Source organism: Lagopus muta, chromosome 7 (assembly GCF_023343835.1).
Source record: "Lagopus muta isolate bLagMut1 chromosome 7, bLagMut1 primary, whole genome shotgun sequence".
NCBI classification, from domain to species: Eukaryota; Metazoa; Chordata; class Aves; order Galliformes; family Phasianidae; genus Lagopus; species Lagopus muta.
The window spans coordinates 46,489,160-46,509,596 of record NC_064439.1 but is presented as its reverse complement, the minus strand read 5'-3'; the positions used below and the strand labels follow the sequence as shown (position 1 = coordinate 46,509,596).

The following is a 20,437-nucleotide window of genomic DNA, read 5'->3' as shown; positions in this document are numbered from 1 at the left end:
GAGATTTGGTGATCAAGGAACTTATGCAGCTCAAATTGTCCCCCACTAGCCTGTTAGTGACAGCAATAAGTTCAGTTTAGTGCACCTCGGGCATTGTTAAAGGGAAATAGAGCATAGCCCATTCCCTCTCTGAAGTGTGGTCTATTTTCTTACTCTCCATGTGTGTTCATGTGTGCAGACTTGAAGGCCATGAGAAACACGCTTGCTATGGCGAAGGATTTTTTCCTCTATCTCTACATAATTTCTTCAGCTGTTTTATAAGTGGAAATAAGCTTAGGAGCAGTTAGAATTCAGCTGACTGCTTCTATATTTAATAAATAATAACCCTGCCATGAAATTGTAATTGGCAATAAAACGTCCTGCAATGCTTCTAACAGCTTTCCACCTCCATTGTAAATCTGCACTTCCAGGCTGCTGCTCATCGCCAGAAGACAGAGTGTATTCATTACTTCAGACACAACTGCTACTACAGAAATGAGAACTGGAATGCAGGCATTTTAAATTCTTTTATTCTCCTTCCTCCTCCTGGGCACGAAGGTTCCCCAGTTTTTTGCCCTTCATTGAGGTTTTTGCCAGACTTTTCCCAAGCTTGCAGCATTGATAGATTAGTCTGATTTTCCTTGATGTCCCATTCCTCTTTTTGTAGCCTCTGTAATACCATTTGAGCTGAGAGTTATGTTGGTGATGTAGTCTGAAAGTTTGTTCTAATGTTTTGGGGTTTTTTTGTTGCTTTTTGCCAAGTTTTAAACTTTCATTTTAAACTTCATCTAGAACTGTATTGCTTTAAATCTGCTATCCAACAGAAATTCAGTGCAGATCTGCAGTTTGCTCTGAAATGAACAACTCAGATACAGTGATGGGCTTGCTTGCTCCTGCTTTGGAGTTTGAGCTTGGTTCTGATTTCATTGGTTCGGATCGGGCACTCAAGGACCACAGAATCACCCGGGTTGGAAGGGACCTCAAGTATCATGTAGTTCCAACCCCCCTGCCTGGCAGGGCCACCAAACATGCACATTTAGATCAGGTTGCCCAGGACCCCGTCCAACAAGGGCTCAGTCCTCTTTAGCAGAGGGTTAGCTCCCTATTTGTAGAGGCTCTATCAAAAACAATAGTTAAGCACATAGCTGGATTCTTCAAGTGCTTTGTGTGAGTATGTCCCACCACCTGCATTCCATAGACAGAGCTCATAGTTATGGGGAAGGGGTTGCTTAGTCAAAGGCAGGTGGGAACTTGCAGAGGAGCAAGGAGCATATCTTCTCTGAACTGCAAGCCTGTGGCTTAGCCGTTAGGTTATTCTCCATCCCCTGCAGAGGAAGAAAGAGGTTCGTCAGTTCCAGGCAGCCTCTGCCTTCCAATGGGGGAGCAGCTCTTAAATCAGGGCAGGATTTAGTGACAGTTAGCCGCTCAGCTCCTAAAGTGCAGGAGTGTTCCTCTGTTGTACAGTGAATGATAGGATGCTGACTGCCTCAATATTCTATAGGAATGCACATTTATTGGGCTACTGTTTCAGACCAGGGAACTTGGCTCTTCTTGGTTAAAGTTACCTGTGGTTCTGTCCCGGAACAGCAATCTTAATGCACAGTAGAAGGAGAGAGTGGAGAATCGAGACCTTGCAAAATGCATGATTATCTTGGTGGTTATGTTGAGGGGAAGAGAATGAAGAGATTTTAAATTCCATGGTGCTGACAGTTCTACTAACATAGTCTGCAGATTTAATAGCATTTTTCTATGCACTTTCTTCATCCACTTGCTTCTTCTCAAAGACATTTCCTTAGGAATTGCTTATTCTTCTGCAAGAGTGTATTTGCAAATACAGATAAATGGCCAAGTATCTTTTTTCGTAAAATGGACCACCTTGAATTTAGATCACAAACAGCAATGGAGATGAAAAAGAAGTCCTTTTAAAGCTCATTTATCTATAGAAAAGGAGTGAAGTGCTCATCATCGTGATTTCTGTGATTTCATCACTGTGATTTTTGTGCCCTTTTTTACGGAGGGTGAAGTTCAGATTTTTGCAAAAGATTCCATCCAAAAGTGCAACTGGTAGAAAGAACCCACATGCTGACAGTCTGGAGATTTAATCCAAAGCTCGATAGCTGCTGACCGGTCAGAGATCAGGCTGGGCCCAGGCAGACAGAGATCTGGCATCTCATTCCATGAAGTCTTTGAATGTATCAAAATTGAGTCTGCACAGATTCCGAAGGAAAGTCAAACAGAAATTTTTCTGTGTAAAAGAAAGTCTCTTCTACTCCAGCTGCCAGCCTCTAACTTTAGAACTCACAAGTTAAATCCTAAAAGATCATTTTCACTTCTTCATGTCTTAAAAGATCTAGAAACTTGATGTTGTCTCTATCTGGTGTGGCTAAAAAAGGTGGCTGCAAATGCAGTTATACTCCAGATAAACAGGCTGACCTTCCTCTTCCAAGGACACTAGATACAGATTTGGGTAATATTTTGGCACTTTTCTCTTGATGCTGAATAAAAGCAGAGAAGTCAACTCCAAAGTAAATTCTCAGTAAAAAATTATATATATGTGTGTATATATACATATATAGAGAGCTTTAAGCAGATGTGTGTTCAGATGTACCTGTTTCTTTTAAACAAGATAAAAAATCAGAAGATTCATATCAGCCAAATCTGGGGAAATTATCAACATGGTGCACAGTGGTGAAGTGATTTTGTTTTCTGTCTCACAGCGCAGCTGTGGGGTCAAGATGTGCTGCATGTTTCCCCACTGTGTGCTCTCAAGTTCTCTTGTCCTCTGATTCAAAGCTAGATTTGAGAAATATAATTCTGTGTGGCTTCTGAGTCCGAGGTAAAGAGAACGGCCAATGAAGCGGCTTCTTAAAGAAGCCCTCCCTGTTCTTCTTGCATATAATCCATTCCCTTTGCTTAAGGATTATCTCAAAGTTGTTTGATCTTTCCTATTTGAGAAGCGTGCTTATGCTGTGGTGTGCTACCAAAGTGAGACTTAAAAGAAACAGCTTAGGTTAAGAAAGCGCTATCGCGTTTTGTTATGCATTAGAAAAAATGTGTTAGAATAATAATTTGAGAGTATTTTATGTTAAAACACTGGGGAAACTTAATTTCTCCCTTTGTAAAGCTACCTAAATCTCTTCAAGCTGAAATTCTTAGAGATTTCTGAAAGTCCTGACCGGGGAAAACAAAGTCAGCTGTAGGAATCAATTCTGCACAGAGGAATTGCTGGGATTTGATGTTGCCTGCTACAGGCTTTTGAGATTCAATCAGAAAAGTCTGCTGTTTCACCATTCATTCCAGAGGTATTCAAATAGCTTGCTTAATACTGGCAAGGGGAGAGGGAGAAAACCCAAAGGGAAATTTCAGAGAGCAAGCACGCCTTTGTAGAGGATTAAAAAATAAGGTTTTTTTTCCTAAATAATTAGTTTAATTATAGAAATCTAATTATAGACATATAGGTATCACAGACTGCCCATAGCCTAAGATTCTGAGAATAAATACAAGATAAACAAACAACAAAAAACATAGCAAAGCAGCCAACAAGAAAGCAGGGCAGTGACAGCAACAAAGAAATATTCAGAGGCAGTGTAAGAGTGTAAGAACTACTGAGAAGCCTCTTGGCACCTGTGATATGCTTGTGGGGAAAAAAAGACAAAAAAAACACCAACCAGTCAATGCAAGAAGTTTTAGCTTATTCCACAAATAGGAGAGGACAAGGTGAGAGGAGAAAAGAGACAGCGAGATGGGATGCTTTCAGGAAGCTTGGTTGCTGCCTGAATGCCTCAGAGCAGAGGTTCTGAGCTGACCTGAGCAGTCATTCAGGACGGGCTTCAAAGAGATGTCCTCCTCTCTTTCACACAATCAATATGTAAGTTACTGTTTTCCCTGTTGATTTCAGCTCAACATGGTTGTTCTGAAAAACTATGTTTTATCTGATTGTATTCCAATGGATGCACAATTTTCTGTTGTTTAAATAGCTATTACTGATGCATATGGGTTAGCACTGATTCTTTCTCATCGTGAATGGTACCAGTCACCTCTATGGGCCAGAAACAGAATCTTCCCCTGGCTGGCCCAGGCCAGGGGCTGGACATTCTGTGACACCCAGAGGTCTCTCTAATCCCCACAGGCTCCATCCCTGAAGGTAATGCTGACTGCCTCAGTGTTTTATAAGAATGCACATTTATTGGGCTACTGTTTCAGATCAGGGAACTTGGCTCTACTTGGTTAAATCTACCTACACCTGTGGTTCAGGTAGCATAGCAGCACAGGGCATAGCTGTGAAAACAGATTGAGTTCTGCTTAGGAGTGTATTGCTCTTGAGGCAGAGCAGCCCATGAGGCTGGACAAGTTCTGGATGCGCTAAATGCATGCTTGCTCTTCAGGTCTATGCTTTTACAGACGTGGCAGCTGTGGATGCCTGGCAGGCTGAAATGCACATGAACACCTCTGTATGTGCTGACTTCTTACCAGCTGCTGGTCCTGCTGCTGAAAGAGCATGCGGATGGCTGTTGTCAGTTGTACTGAAGGAGAGCTCAAAGGGACGACGCTAGCTTGTTGGTTTTTGGGTTGTTTTTTTTTGTTTTTTTTTTTCCTTCACTTTGCTTTTTTTCTTATCACTCAGCTGCACTGAAGCCCGATGCCTCTGGTAGCCAGTGGTGGAGCAGTGAGAAGCTGGTATTGCTGCTGTGCTTTTACAGGAGAGGCTTGGCTGCATTAACTCCTAGGAAAACAAGAGCCCAGGCAGCTGGAGCAGAGCCTGGCAATGGAGGTTGGCCCCACAGCAGCCAGCAGCAGCTCCCCGGCTGGCACCGGCTGGCTGGATGTCACTTTTGTCACCTGCACTGACACCGTGACTTTCACCGAAGTGCTGGAGGAAGAGGAGTGGAAATCCTTTTACTACTCCTTTAAGGTACAGCTGGTGCATTGCTTTTCTCACAAGCTTTAGTGCATCTCAGTGCCTCTGCAAGCAGGCAGCTGGGATTATTAATGTTTTATCCCAGATATAGGTGGCATTTGCCCTGCGAAGGCACCTGACAGTATATGTGAGGCATTTAACTGGAAAACAGAGTTGCAGGTTTTGGAGTTCAGACTTGCAGATCTTAGCAATAGTATTCCCTTACAAGAGGGGGTGGTAATATTTTTCTAAAGTGGCATTGCAGATATACGTGCATCTTTAATCAAAAGTGTGTTGTAGTTTAACACACCTTTTGTGTAATTTCTTATTAGCCATCTCTTGACACAAGGAATTTCTTTTCAATTTCCCAGCTGCAACAAACATTGCACTCAAGCAAGAGGGCTTTGTGTGTGTGTGTGTGTGTGTGTGTGTGTGTTTAACCAACAACAACAGGGATTAGCTCTAATTAGTTAATTGGCTTGGTTTTCTTTTAAACTTGTGAGGAGGATGCAGGATCATTGTTAGAATGTAGCAGGCAAACGATTCAGGATTAAAAGCCGCTGAATGGTGTGAGAAGTGTATTCATTCATCTCCCCAAAACAAACATCACCCTCACAGTATGTGATGGTAGAGAACAGATGAAAGAGGTGCTGAGTTACATCTTTGCTTCAGCTCTCCGTGTCTGTTGTCATTGCTCAGCTTTATGCTGCGTGCCATGTGTTATGATGCTGTAGTGGCACACTGTACAAGTTGTGCTCAAGTTACTAAAAGGAGCTACTACAAGAAGTACCCCGCCTTCCCTCCGGAGCTCAGAACCAAGCAGATCACTTCCAGATGGAAAGATGCAGGCACTCGCATCGTATGGCAATCTGTTGGAAATCAGGGGATGTATTCAGATGCACTTTTGACTTCCAGGAGGTTGTTAGTACTCTGATACATTGCCCCTGGAATCAGTGGAATTATAACAGGGAGTCACCTCTTCTATGGAAAAAGTTGATCTGTAGTCCTACAATTCATTAACTGGAGTTTCTTTTAACACAACAGTCCTTTCTTCTTCCCCCCTCCCCCCCCCCCCCCCCCTCCTCCATGTTAGACGCTTAAAAGGCTCTTCAGAAAGTAGAGAAGTGAGGAGCAAAACCTTTTTTCACAATTTTCTTCTTATCTCCTCTCTTCTCTCCACACTTAGGGCTGTAAATCTGAACAATGTCATGGGAGCAATATTTTATAATGGTAAAAATGACAAATTAATTCCATGATTAGAAAGTCCCCAGGCAGAAAAATGCTTCTTAATAGGGCAGATTGAGTAAATTACAATAATTAGGATACTATGGATAGTCATGCATGCTCGTCCATTGCTGAAGGAAACTTGATTTTATTAGCTGAGAGCTTCTCATTAGACTTGCACTCTGCTGCCTGATGTCTAGCTTTGGCAAATATAGGACGAACTTTGCAAGGAGGTTCACTGATTTCACATCAATTACTGACTACTGATAGGCATGGAAATATTTTGACTCGGGAGACAAGTGACAGCTGGTGTTGCTGCTGTAGGAAAGGAGGAATAATGCACCTGCTGACACCTACTATGCAAGGCAGGGCTCTCTGCCAGCCATTTCAGCTCTCAATGAGAGCTTCACGTGTGGAAGGTGCTGACAGAGCTGCCTGTGCTTCACCATCCACACTGTGTGATGACCATGTCCATGTCTGCTCCAGCAAGGTGCCCAGGATCTCCTTTCTTTTCACAAAGCTTTGGTTTGGCAGCTAGAGAAATAGAAGGTCAGCTTGGAACAGGCTGAGTGGATTAAAAACCCATGTCATTTGAAATTGGTGCTCAAAATACAGCTGCAAATGGGCTTTGGCCATTAACTGGGATTTTCAAACATGCTATAGCTGTTGCTGACTAAAGAAGATTGACAAAAGGCCACCATGCAAGTGCAGGTTGACCCCTGTGTGGCCATGAAGCAGAAGTCTCAGGGTGGATGTGGGGCTGTGTCTGTGGCATGGGGGGGATTGCCACATTGTTGTACATCCAACACAAAACAAGCAAGTGTTTCTATTTCTCATTGGGAAATATGGAATTGTGTTATCTACCTTAAGGGATTTAATAGGAAAACAATCTAAACCAATAGAAGGGGACCAAGGAGTGATGCTCATGCAGTAAATGGAGCAGTTCCAACACAAATGACTTCTAACAGTTTTATCCACTGGCAGCTCTGTAGGGTGTCTCAAACACTGCTCAAACTATGGGATGAAAGGAGAATACTGTATTCTTCTTTTCCACCCATGCTTCAGAAGTACTACCTGTACCAACCCCCAGGTAATATCTGGGTTATATTGTGGTGGCAATGTGACAAAAGTAAAATAATGCCACTCAGAGCGTTTCAGTGCCAAAAAAAAGGTCCTATTATGGGCTGAGTTGTGAAAGCTTCCCTGCTCCCCCTTTCAGAACAATTTGAATTTCTTTCCTTTCCAGTCCTCTTCAGAACATAATAACTGAATCCCATGCTGATTCAAATTAAAAAACATTTTGCCAGTTCAGTTAATTTTTTTTTTTCTTCCCTCCTTTTATTTTTTTGAGCTGGGAAAAGGAGCATTTCATCCACGTGGAGGAACATGCTCTTCCCTTCTGTTAGACGTTTTGATAGCTGCCTGGCCAGCTGCTATGTGAGCCTTTACCCCCAGGTCTGCTGTAAGGCTGCTTCCATGTGCAATGGGCTCAAAGCTGTTGTCACATCTTTTTGGCAGGACCAGGTGTGTCATGTAGTTCATGAGATGAGCCAGAGCTTTCTGTGGTAAAGAGAGCAGCTCGTCCCCGCCTGCAGGTTCTGTGATCATAGAATGGCTTGCATTGAAGGGGACGCTAAAGATCTTCTAGTTCCAACCTCCACATGGCAAACTATTGCTGAAAGCTGAGCCCGTGTCTCTGCCTGAGGCCTTTGTATGAGGCATGCTGGTAGCTCACCGTCTGGAACCACAAATGCAAGGAATTCTATTGTCTGTACTGGCATCAAATTCATAACAGATGTGCAAATTGGTATTAATCACAGCTCCAACCTCCCAGGCCAATGGAAAGCTCATTACATCCCTTTACAGTCTCCTCCACATGCATTTAGTCTCTGTGTAAGAAGACTCTGTGTGTCAAATGCCCTTTGCTGAATACAGTGAGCTGTAGAAAACGTTATCAGAATGCCTGTTACTTTTCTCTACTTTCAGAGTCTCTCAGTTCTGCCTACCTGACTCATGGGGGCCTAAGACATAAGGTGCTATCCACAAGCCTTCCTAGAGAGCCTGGGGAGAAGCCAAAATCTCAGAATAGGTTCATCAAGCTGAGTAAGAAGTCCCTGTAGCCAACAAGGCTGGAATCTTTGTGAAGGCTGGAAGATGCACCTCCCTTTGTGCAGCCCCAGCTGCTCCAAGGTTAGAAAGACTCCAGTGGGGCTCGATTCTTATGTATGACGTGGCTGTTGGACAATGGGATGCTCTACTTTGATGCAGTAGTGTAAAGGTAAGAGCACTCAAATACTGAAAAGTCCCAGGCATTCTTCCTTCTTTGGCAGGAATGACAGGTGGTGTTCCCTGCCTTAGAATCATGGAATCATAGAATTGCTCAGGTTGGAAAAGACCTCAAAGATCAAGTCCAACCCCAACCTAACCATCCTACCCTAACTCTAACAACCCTCTGCTAAATCATGTCCCTGAGCACCACATCCAAACAGTTTTAAACACATCCAGGGATGGTGACTCAACCACCTCCCTTCCACCATCTAGTTGCACTTTCTCATTTTGTTTTCTTTATCTGTGCAGCAGCACAGAATTTTGTCGCTCTCCCCCAAGTGTTTTTGGGAACCCCTGTCCCATGCTGCGAGGTGGAAACCCCAACAACAGGTCTATATGTTGATAACTTCCTTACTCCAGCTCCATCAGTCGTGGTCCCTGTGCTGTGCAGCGTCACCCCAGCAGTGGTAGTGAAGGATAAGAGCTGTTAGGAAAAATACTGTGCACGTTAAATCCACTACAAATGATTATTCATGAATAGTTAAGATTCCCAGTTTGTTTGGTTTTGTTTTTTTTTTCCAGGAAGAACTGTGTACCTGTGGCTATGATGTCCTCCAACACCATAGCATTGCCAGTACCTGCATGTTGTAGCCTAGCTAGTTCAGATAATAAATGAGACTGTAGAACCATGCTAGTGTAACCACAAATATAAAACCATGTGCTTCTCATCCATGGAATATAATCTTCATTGCAAAGGTCAGGGCCTATCACTTCCACCAAAGTACTGAGAAGATCAATGCAAGGAGAGCAGGTTTCCACAGACAAGCTTTGCAGAACTGTCAACTAGTGAGGGTTTGTCTCCAGGTATCCTCAGAGCCTATTTAAGTCAGTATCTGTGTCCCTATGATTTCAGCCAAATGCAGGAGTCTCTTTATCTCCTGGAAAGCATTTGCCTTTATTATTGCTCACTCTGATTTTCAGGCCGCATAGAGCATCCCATCCCTGAATACATAACAGAAAAATATTAATGGGTGCTGTCAAATTTCTGGAGTAATCTCTGTAAATGCAATTGTATGTTTTAGGAAAATGAGCCAACCAAATAATTCATAAGTGACTTTGCTATCTTTAATTGGAGTGAGAGGAGGAGAATTAAGTCTACACAAATACATTGTCAAGAACTCCTGAACACAGGCACTGCAGTATGCTGTAAGGAGTGCTGCTAGAGCTGAGCTGCCATGCTGAGGAGGCAATAGCTGCCCACCTCGTGAAACAAAGCTGTTCTTGGATGAGCTGGCTTCATCTACTAGCTTAAATGCAGCACAGAAGGGAGCTAACTTGGTAATAGCCCAGCATGCAGAAGCTGTGAGCCAACCAATTCAGGCAGTTTTACACCAGCATTCCTCACACCTCTGACTGTTGTCCATGTGACCCACAGGTAGGGTTTGGATCTGTCTGAATCTCTAGTGTAAATATGCTTAAAATGTCTCTAGTCTATGAACTGTTTTAATTTCACAGATTAGGCACATTTAATCATCTTGCCCTTTTCTGTGATTAAGAAGGAACAGTTTCACAGCTTTTAATAGGCCTTTCAAAATCATGCAATTATGGATGGGCTATTGAGTGACCTAATGTTATCTCTTCCTGTTGAAATTATTCTAGGAAAAATAGATACATAATGAAAAATACATCATTCTTGATGACATCAAAATTAGGGAAATCTGTTTAACTCCTTCCTTGGAATCTTCTATGATACATTTATTGAAAGAAAACCAACCCTGAAATAACTCAATAGAATCATAGAATTATAGAATGGCTTGGGTTGAAAGGGACCTCAAGGATCGCCAGGTTCCAGCCCTCCTGCTGCAGGCAGGGTTGCCAACTACTAGATCAAAAACTAGGTCAGGTTGCCCATGGCCCCATCCAACCTGGTCTTGTTCAGCTCCAGAAACAGGGCATACACAACTTTTCTGGGCAATCCTGTTTCAGCACCTCACCATCCTCTCTGTGAATTGCTTCCCCAAGACATCTGCTCCAAACTTTCCCTCCTTTGGTTTAAAAGCATTTGCCCCTGTCCTATATGTCCCAGTTGGTCACTCTCTGAATAGAACTGTCCCTGTTTATTATCCATTTACCAAAACACAACAAAATGGTGAATGTGAACTATCAGCCAGTAAGACTGAATTCTTACCATTTGTTATTAACTTTAAATCTTTTTGATCCCCATCTACCCCAGTCACATCTACATTCATTAAATGCTGCCCATTGAAGTGACCCTGCCTCAGCCATGATGGTGAAGTGAGAGCTAAGAAATATATTTTTAAAAACTGAGGATTCACAAAAAAAGGTAACAGAGCATGGCTATATTTTTAGAAGTGAAAATAATATTAGTAACATAATTACTCCTTTCTATGGGAAAGTATTCTGATCTAATGAATAGTTTTCCTTGCACCAAAAAAGTAGAAAATACTTTAGATTTTCCTCTGTAGAACACATTAGCATTCACAGACTCTAAGTACAATACCATCTAGATACAAACTCTTACAAAACTACTTCCTAAGTTTGGCAGAATAGAAAACATGGTCTTAGGTCTCCTTCCAGCCATGCTGGAATGAAGATGCATGGACATGTGACTGTTGCCAGAATCTCTGACATGTGTTGAAGGCCTCATGTGACAACAGATGCCAGAATATCCCACAGCCATGTGCTGGAAGGCTAACACAGTCATCCTGTGAGAAATCATCACAGTAAAGCAGCCACTGTGCAGGAGATGGGAAAACTATTGGGCATGACAAATGCATCTGCTGAATTCGAAGCTTGTGCTTGACTCAGAGAGGGGTGAGAAGCTTTCTTTGTTAAATTTGCTTGGGGATATTGGTGTTTGAAGAGTAACCGCCTAATTAATAGTCAAGGTCCATAGCAGTCAGAGCTGTGTTTTAGCCCCAGGGCTTAAATGGGAAATCAGTGGTTCAAGAGAGACCTGAAGCTGAGCTAGTATTCATGCAGTGTGAATTGGGCTCAATTCCAGGCCAAGTTACCAAAAAATTCAACTCCTAAAGGGCTTTGCTGCCTTCCTCTCAAATTCATCTGCAATGGAAGAACCTTTAAGTAAAAAGATACAAAACTTAGCTTTGAAATAATTCATTTCTCAGTTTTTGCTACCTCATCACAAGTTTTCTTAGAGTTTTCTGATGTCGATCAAATTGCATTCCAAAAACTTTCAGGAGAGTCTTGTGCATAATAACAGCTTCTCATTTGTGCCTTGCTAGATGGGAAGCATTTAAGAAGCAGAGTGGTGCAGCGGAAGCGTGCTGGGCCCATAACCCAGAGGTCGATGGATCGAAACCATCCTCTGCTAGTAGCTTTTTTTGGAATGGGAGGGTGAGTTAGCAGAGGGCTGTTAGGGGTTGTATGGTTAGGTCGTGGTTGGGCTTGATGATCTTCAAGGTCTTTTCCAACTTGAGGAATTCTATGATTCCAAGGCATAATTTTATTATACAAATTGTCAGTTGTGACAATTAGGTCGTAAGATATATCAGTGATCTTTCAGTTCTTTAACGTGTTTCTTCTGAGACATAGTTCATCTGCAAATGAATCAAGATTGATCCAACCATATTTTTGTGGCTTTTCCCCTCCCTACATATTCATTTGAAGTAGGAGGTAGTTTGTATTAATCATCTGAACTTTCACATTCAGATGCTTAACATCTAATGTATGAAGCTTACTTCTAGCCTAAAAATCCTTAAAATTATTGGTGCCTTTTATTTTGTCCTCTGACAGTGAGACCTGCTAGCCACTACTAAACTATGTATAACGCACCTATGGCTTATCATCAAACAGATTTCTGTGGTGTTTTTTTTCTCAATCCAAATCGTGGTGGAAGGTACATGGATGTTTCCTATTGGCACTTCAACCAAGGTTGTTATTTTTTATACTTTAAATCACAGGATCAGAGAATCAGAGAATGCCTTTGATGAAGATCATGTAGTTCCAACCCCTCACCATAGGCAAGGTTGCCACCACTAGATCAGTCTGCCCAAAGCCCCATCCAACCTGGCTTCAGATGCATCCAAGAATGGAGATACTTTACACCCTATGTAGGTAATCACAATAGATATAAATCTTTCACTTCCATTGCACATTACTTCTGATAGGTTGCTTAACCTATCACACCCTGGCAGAAATATTTCATCTCAAACTTCTGCACACGCTTTAGCTAAACACCACCTATGACTTTTTAAGTTACTTAAAATTGATATGTTTGTGCCATTCCCATCAGCATTTACACCTGACTTGCAGGGTGATGTAAATTGTAATTCCCCGAAGATCTGAGTTGTTTTTGTTTCTGTGGTACAATAAATAATATATGTCTTGTGCAAAGCTCCCATCTGAATACATATCTGCATGAGTACAATTTAGTTTTTAGTATGTAAGTTTTTAAGAAAATAGGCATTATGAGTATTATGCACGCTCTCATGTGTACGGTTCAGGCTCAGGGGGACTTCTGAAGGTCACTTGATCTGACCACTCAAAAGCATGCTCAAGGCAGTGCCCAAACAAGTTCTGAACATCTTCAGAGACAGAGATCCTGCATCTTCTCTGCACTCCAATTCCAGTGTTTTACTATCCTCATAGTGATTTTGTTTTCCTAATCTATAATCAAAATGTCCTGAGTTGCTTCCATTTGGTGCTTCTCATCCTTTCATCATGAACTGCATTATGGAATCATAGAATATCCCAAACAGGAAGGCACACACAAGGATCATTGAGTCCAACACCTGGCTCCATGCAGTACCACCAAACCCTATGTTTGAAAACATTTTTCAAATGCTTCTTGAACTCTGGTAGCTTGGGGCTGCCTGTTCCAGTGCCTGGACACTCTCTAGTGAAGAATCTTTTCCTAATACTCAACCTGATCCTTTTCTGATGCAGCTTCTTAATTAAACTGCTCCAACTGGTGTCTTCTTATTATTTCTTTAAATGTTGCGGTCCAGTAGAAGCAAATTGACTGTAAATTAGTTTAAATTAGTTTAGCATTAAACATGGAGGTTGGTGTCCCTGCATGTGGCAGGGGGGTTTTAGACTCATGATCCTTGAGGTCCCTTCCAACCCTGGCCATTCTGTGATTCTGTAAATCCCCAGCTGGAATCAGTGAAGTTGCATGGCACTCAACTGCCTCAGAAAAATTTACCCTTGTCTTTTTCTTCCCCCTTTCCTTTCCCTTTCCTCTTCTGTTCCACCCTACATGGAATCAGCTAAAATAACATATTGCTCTTACGTATTTTCAGTAGTCAAAATTCAGGACTCCATGTTTTCTATAACAGGGTGAAAATAATGCAGAACCTGGGGTCCTCCATTTGCTTTCATGGTCTGCAGTTGAAGTGTTTATTTCAGGAGATGAGAAAAAGTTTTCCCTCTATTTTTTTCTTTAAAACTTCCTTTAGAACAGAGCAATACAATTTACTAGTGGTGAACATGATCTTCAGTATGTCAGTTTCCCAATTTAGCAAGCAATTTTATGTGTCCTTTTTACATGTTAAGAGGAACTTACTTGTGAATTTGCTTACTTTACTCCATGAGTACATCTCAGTGATTGCAATAGGTTACAATTCTTACATCATTTTTAAAATGAACAAAACACAAGCAGTCAGATTATCCCCAGATAATTCACGTATTCCCAGAACTTAATCACCTAGTAAGAAGAAGCTGCTCAGAGACTTACATCACTACCAACCTGTGATAGTAGGGGTGCATAGAATAGTAGTGTCTTCATCACTCAACAGACCAAGGGCATGAAGCAGGAAAGCACCAGGTCAGTGACAACTTGAATTCGCTATAAGCCTCCTAACGACATGTTAAGACACCAGCCAGCAACATGAGGGAAGATATTAAACTTTTTCCACTACTATTCCCCACACTGCAATAACTCATAGACACAGAACTTGAGACCCTGAAAGAGCTCAGGGGTGAATTTTGTCATTGATACAAGATAAATACAAATCACATCATGATAGCACAGATGACTAGAATCCATAAGGATCCCTTCTGCCTTTGATGGTGAGTGAGTGGTAAACCAGGCTTACAAGGATGCACTTCATTTCAAACATAAAGCACAGTACACCTCATGCTAGACTTATTGTAGCCTGTGAATTCCAAAATTTTGTTAAAGAGACAAAATAACAAAACACTTCTGGAAGCAAAAGAAAACGTATGCACTTTTCAGACAGCTTTCTTGACTTACATTTCACCCATGAGGCGACTTGCTTCATTGGCTAAAGCTGGATTTAATCTTAAAGCAAATTAGCAAAACATGAATATGTGCTCCAGATGCCAAGCACTTCCATGCTTCAAACAGCAGTCTTGTGGAATAGAAGCATAAGCAACGGTAATCGTCAAGCCAAGGAAATCCTCTTGACTTTGATTTGTCCTATAACCTTATTTAGGTCACTAGCATTTTTAATTTTTCTAATCTACAAGAACTGCTGTATGACACTGGTCTTGCTCATGATGTTCTTCTGTAATGTGGTTAGTCCACCCACTACAAAAGCAGCCCTTGAAAAAAGCTTCTACACAAGGAGATGTTATTATCTTTTTATCCAGTTGTGTAAGATGTTATTAAACAGTGGTTCTCTTTTCTTCTTGCAAATCACCTTGCTGAAGGTTGCTACAAAAAGACAATTTCTGCTGGATGAACATGACATGAAATGAAACACATTCATTTTTAAGCAAAATTTCACCTCACTGTGAAGTATAGAACAGAATTCTGGACAATGCAGCTGAAGTGAAGTTCAGGGATCAATCAGCTGTATCTCAAATCTAAGACTTATTTTCATAGACGGAGATTTCATTGACTCAATCAATCTATACAGGTATTTTGTAAATGAAAATTTTTAAGTAACCATCCTGAATTCTATGCTGTAATTTTAGTTCATTGATTTTGGGCCAATCTGCAGTGGACCAGAAGAATATTTTGTTCCTTTTTTTTTTATTATTATTCCTACAGCCTTATCATGTCTTCAAAGATATGTTCATTTATTCCTTGAGTCTGTTGTTTGCTAGGTCGAGCAATTTAAATAATTCACTCTTCTTGCTCAGCTGTATCCTCTGAACTGCTGTCAACTCCTTACCCTATGCCTCTCTTGAAGTGCAGTGTCCCAAAGTGCTAATAGTATAGCAGCTGAGTTCAGTGGAGCAGAGACATGCAACACGTGTTGGTCTGATGGCAGTTGTCATTGTTTTCAGTGTAGAACTAGAGAATATCTTTAAGTTAGGGTACCCTAATCTTTAGTTAAACATACCCTTAAGTTAAAGGGATCCATAAGAATCATCAAGTCCAACCCTTGACTCCACAGAGGACCACCCAAATATTCAAACCTTACGTCCGGGAGTGTTGTCCCCATGCTTCTTGCCTGTAGATCCTTCCCCATCTTTGTAGGCCCCCTTAGAGTGCAGTGCCCAAACATGCACCCAGTGCTGGAGGTGAGGCCAAGTATTCCACCTGCAGAGAACCTTCACCTGCTGTGTGTTGGGGGTGATGTTTTGAAGGCTCACCCAGCCTGGAATCACTACAGCTACTGCACCGTAGTGTCCTGTGCTGCTCCTTTATTTAATGGAATCCTGTTTTTAAAAGCGTGTGTTTCCAGTTCATCAAGAACATTTTGAATTCCAGCCGTAGCTTCTATGAAGGCCTTTATCATGATGAGCATCCCATTAATACCTACAGAAGTTTTCATTCCGCAAGCTAATTCAGACTGATAGAGGCTGCAGTGATTTAAGCTGCCTATTAATGTAGTTCCTTAATCCCCAAGAATGAGATCTTTTTCTCTGCTCTCTGAACAGCAGCTACCACAAATAGATGAATAGAAACTTTGTCTATATGCTTTTGTCTACAGTCTTTCAAATTTAGCTCTCCTTACTCAACTTTTGCACCTTTTTTGTCATTTTTGTAGATTGGCTTAATTGTACGCTTCTGTAGAGCTTAAAGCACTCATTTTAAGTTGGCAAGAGGACTGACAATGTGTGCTTACCCCTATGTGGGGAGGAAGCACCCCTCTAACACAGGCTTGGCTGACACTGAGGATTTTCTTATGCAGGAATTGCAAAAAGATTTGTGTCAGAGCCTTGTTCTGTTGTTAGCCTTATCATTACAATACAGGAATGCAGAATTTCTTTTTAAAAAATGCTCTCCCAATTTTATATCAGAGAAAATGGGAGCACATCTTGTCCCTTATTTTTTTAACATATGAAAGATCTTTTCTGAAATGAAAAAGACAAGCCAATCCCTTAGGAGAACCAATTGATTTCAAGGACAAATGTGATACGAAATCTTACTTCTTTTTGTCCCCCCACTTTATTTATCTTCCAAAAAGATGTCTCCTTCCAATCCCTGTACAAAAAAAGTGTCCCCGTAAGCATAGTTTTACCACGTCTCTGCTAAGTGTTGCAAAGGGAATTTGCTTCCAAGGGATTGTTAGATTTTAAAACATGTTTGTTTGTTGTTTGCTTGCTTGTTTTGTTTTTTCATTTGCTCGTTTTTTGTTTTTTTTTTCTTCTAAAATTTAAGCACACAGCCCACACTGGTTGTCTTGTATAGGTGATTCTATAATCAGTGGAGACAGCTATCCCAGGGTGGGTGAGATGAATGATGACTCATGTCTGAGATATTACCATTATCTAGACTACAAAGACCATTTAGAGTAGCTGTCTCTCTTTAGAGCTTTAAAGTTAGATGAGGTGACCCAAATGACAGATTAAACTAACAGAAGTTATCGTGCTGGGAAAAATGAAACCATCTAAACACAGCATTCATTGTGTGCTTAAACTAATCCCTGGGCTCAGGCATGGAGCACAGCCTGGAATTGCTCATACAGCAAGTGGGTCCTGCCTCTTCTGCACAGCCACATAGGTCATGAAGTCCCATTGCTACCAGACTGAAGCAGAGCTGGTTCTGTTCCTCAGTAGAAAAGGAGCTATGCATGCTGGCTGCTGAGCCACGTGTGTATTTTTTTTCTCCCCTTGGCTGTAATAACAACATGTGTATTATCACAGAATCACAGAATCATGGAATCACAGAATGGCCAGGGTTGAAAGGGACCCCAGGGATCATGAATCTCCAACCCCCCTGCCATATGCACGGCCACCGACCTCCCCATTTAATACTAGTGATACTTATCACTGCTGGATACTTCAGAACTTCTTAATTCTGCCTTTCCTTGTTTCTCTGTCCTATGCCCTTCAAAGTCTTGCTGTGAAAAATGCTGTCTGTTCTGCTTGTCTTTGCAGAAGAGCTGCAGAATTGTTTTCTCCCTTGCCATACATGCATTATCCAAGTTAGGTTTTCTAAGTTTGCAGAAATGCTGAATGTTTTCTCCAGGCTGACTCCATGCTCTGCAGACTCAGTGCTTCTCAGGCATTAAAGCTGGTTGGCTTGATGTAGACAAACTGAATTTTGCAGTCCCACGTGGCTAGGAGAAACCTACAGAATAGCACTGAAAAATAACTAACTTGCATTTAGAGAAGACCAACAACGTTTCAGTAGGCCATAAAGGAGGGAGCAAATTGTGTGCTCACGCACATGAAGCAAACAAATGTGTGTGTGTTTGCCCTTAGTCTTGCAGTCAGAGGATCATAATGCTTCCAGAGTGCTTCTTATTTTTCTTTTCTTTGTAGACAGTACCACTAGGGGACGTTTTGTCATCATGTATTGCATGCTGCACAATTTCACTTTTTCTTACAGTGGGTCATGCTTACTTTTCAATCTTGCTATACATCTAGATCATGGAGTGGGTGTCTGAATTTCATAGGGCTTATGGGTGACCCATACTCAATGGGCCTGGGAAGGAGAGAAGTATTTATTTCCCCCATTGCTCCAAAGAAGCATGTCTATCAGTATTCCAAAGTGTGGCAGTTGGTTATTTCACAGCTTGTTGGAGCAACAAGAGTAAGCTGATGGCTGCCTCTCATTTTAGTGTCCAGTGCTGAACACAGGCATCGATAGCAGTTTTGTGAATATAGCAGTAATATACAGGCACTGCAAATCAATCTGGGAGGGACATCACTGGTGATGATGCATATGAGGTATTTTCTGAAAGAACAAGAATATCTTTTAGTCTATATAATTAAAAATCAATTGTCAAAACTTACATTCCACTCCTTTTTGCATTCTCATCTCATTTGTCCTATGTTAACTGATTGGCTTAACCCAAGTCACTATCCACTCACCTGCCTACATCATTTTTTTTGTCTTTCTGATGCAGACAGAGCAGCTGGTGACTCTTTGGATCCTCTTTATTGTTACTATTGCTGGAAATGCCATCGTGCTCTTCTCTACATGGAGAAGGAAGCGGAAATCTCGAATGACCTTCTTTGTTACACAGCTGGCAATCACAGGTAGTGTTTGGGAGGGAAAGGGCCACTTAAGCTTTACAGAAATCAGTATGAAAATGACAAGAAGTTTTTGCATAAACATGGAAATGCAAGTTGAATGGTGAAGAATTCGGTTGCCACCCAACTTGCAGCTGCAGCTTGTCATAAGACAGATGGATGGGTGCTTATCTTAGGGCTCAGTCTGCCTTTGATCTCAAAAGATGTTGCTAGATGTAGCAGTGTCTGTGTCAGTTGCAGCAGCTGCAACTCATTGTTTTCACTGAATCTTATCTCCCAGTCTGAATTAGCATCCACATTTCCCAAAAGTTATGTTCCCAGCTGTTGTCATAGAACTGTTTAGATTAAAATAGTTCAAGATGAATCTCTAGTGTTTTTCTGCTAAAATCCTTTCTAAAGTACTTCATTAAAGTGTTGCTTCATCAATTGCACGCTTGCATTGAAGAGTGAAAATAATTTCCTGTGGTCTGATTTAACCAAGTAAGGGAGGTATAAAGATGTAAATGTAGAGAGGAATATATTTGGGTTTTGTGTCTGTGGGGAGGGGAATAAGAATTATATGGGAGAGCGTACAGAAACCTGGCTTGTAAAATGTCACAATGGCAAGGAATGGGAACAAGAGCATAGTCAGTGCTTTGTTTCTCTGTGGCCTTAAATTGCCTGAATTTATGGAGTTTTAACAGTTTCCCAAGGGAAAAAGTGTACAGTTTCTATAACAATGTCCTGCTACTAATCCCTGTTTACAAGAAATCTGTGTTGTATTGCTTGTGTATATAGGATACATTGATTCTTTTTCTGTTCCTTTTTTTCTTTTTCCTTTTTTGTAAGAAATAGTAGTAATTACAAGAATTTTCTACTAAACAGCTATTTAATACATGTTTTCCCAGCAATTTTGAGTCCTCCTTTGACGTCTGTTGTATCTGTTTAAGCTGGAAAATCAAAAGAAATAGCAGGATAGTATTGGTCAGAACTAGTTGAGAGACATCTGGTCCATATGAGGTACACCAGGAGGAAACTACTATTGGTGTTGTGCTGGGTAGTTCTGTCATTTTTGCATTGGAAAGGCTATTTTACTGGACAAATACAGAGTTGGATGGAGAGCTATTTGCTGGGGATTTGAACACAGTCTATATGATGAGAGGAGAAGGGACTGCAGACACAGTTTTGAAGAAGCTGCAGTAGTCAGTGACAAAAACAAGGAGACATCCCATTAGATGTGGGCAGCACATAATGTTCTACAGCTGATATTAACATATTGACTAAGGTCAATGTGTTAAACTTGCTAGCTCTTTCGATCTCTTCTTTCCTAAAATTATTCCCAACTTTTAAAATCAGACCTTGAAAGTGCCTCAGTTCAGCAGTGTGTTCCATTTCATATTAAATGAATTCACACAGGCAACTCACCCACATCTGCAATGTTAGAAGAGTTAACACCACTTTGAACAGCAAGGCTCCTTTCAAGCAGTGTGGATTTCTTTCTTATGATGCAGGAGTCAGACCTCTAATTTATCTTCCCTCACCAAGAGTTCCTGTCAGCATTTTGGCACAAAGAAATGACTTAATTCCTGAAATGGAGCCATTTCACTTCCTTATCTTCAAAAATATTAATAAGAACAAAGCAAGCTGGCAACAGTCATCAGCCTTTCACAACAAGTTATGAGGTAGACACAGAACATTATGAAAACACTG

General features: G+C 41.3%; 1 protein-coding gene and 1 non-coding gene across 2 annotated transcripts in view; both read left to right on the top strand.

The window, feature by feature from the left end:
• NPSR1 (neuropeptide S receptor 1) overlaps positions 1-20,437 on the top strand; it is a 108,786-nt gene that overhangs the window by 43,453 nt on the left and 44,896 nt on the right. The window contains exons 9-10 of the mRNA XM_048950798.1: positions 4,604-4,891; positions 18,622-18,754. Of these exons, the coding sequence (XP_048806755.1) occupies positions 4,745-4,891; positions 18,622-18,754 (280 nt within the window). The 5' untranslated portion in view covers positions 4,604-4,744. The remainder of the gene's footprint in view (positions 1-4,603; positions 4,892-18,621; positions 18,755-20,437) is intronic.
• TRNAM-CAU (transfer RNA methionine (anticodon CAU)) lies at positions 11,652-11,723 on the top strand. Its single transcript has one exon. It is a non-coding gene; the product is annotated as a tRNA-Met (tRNA).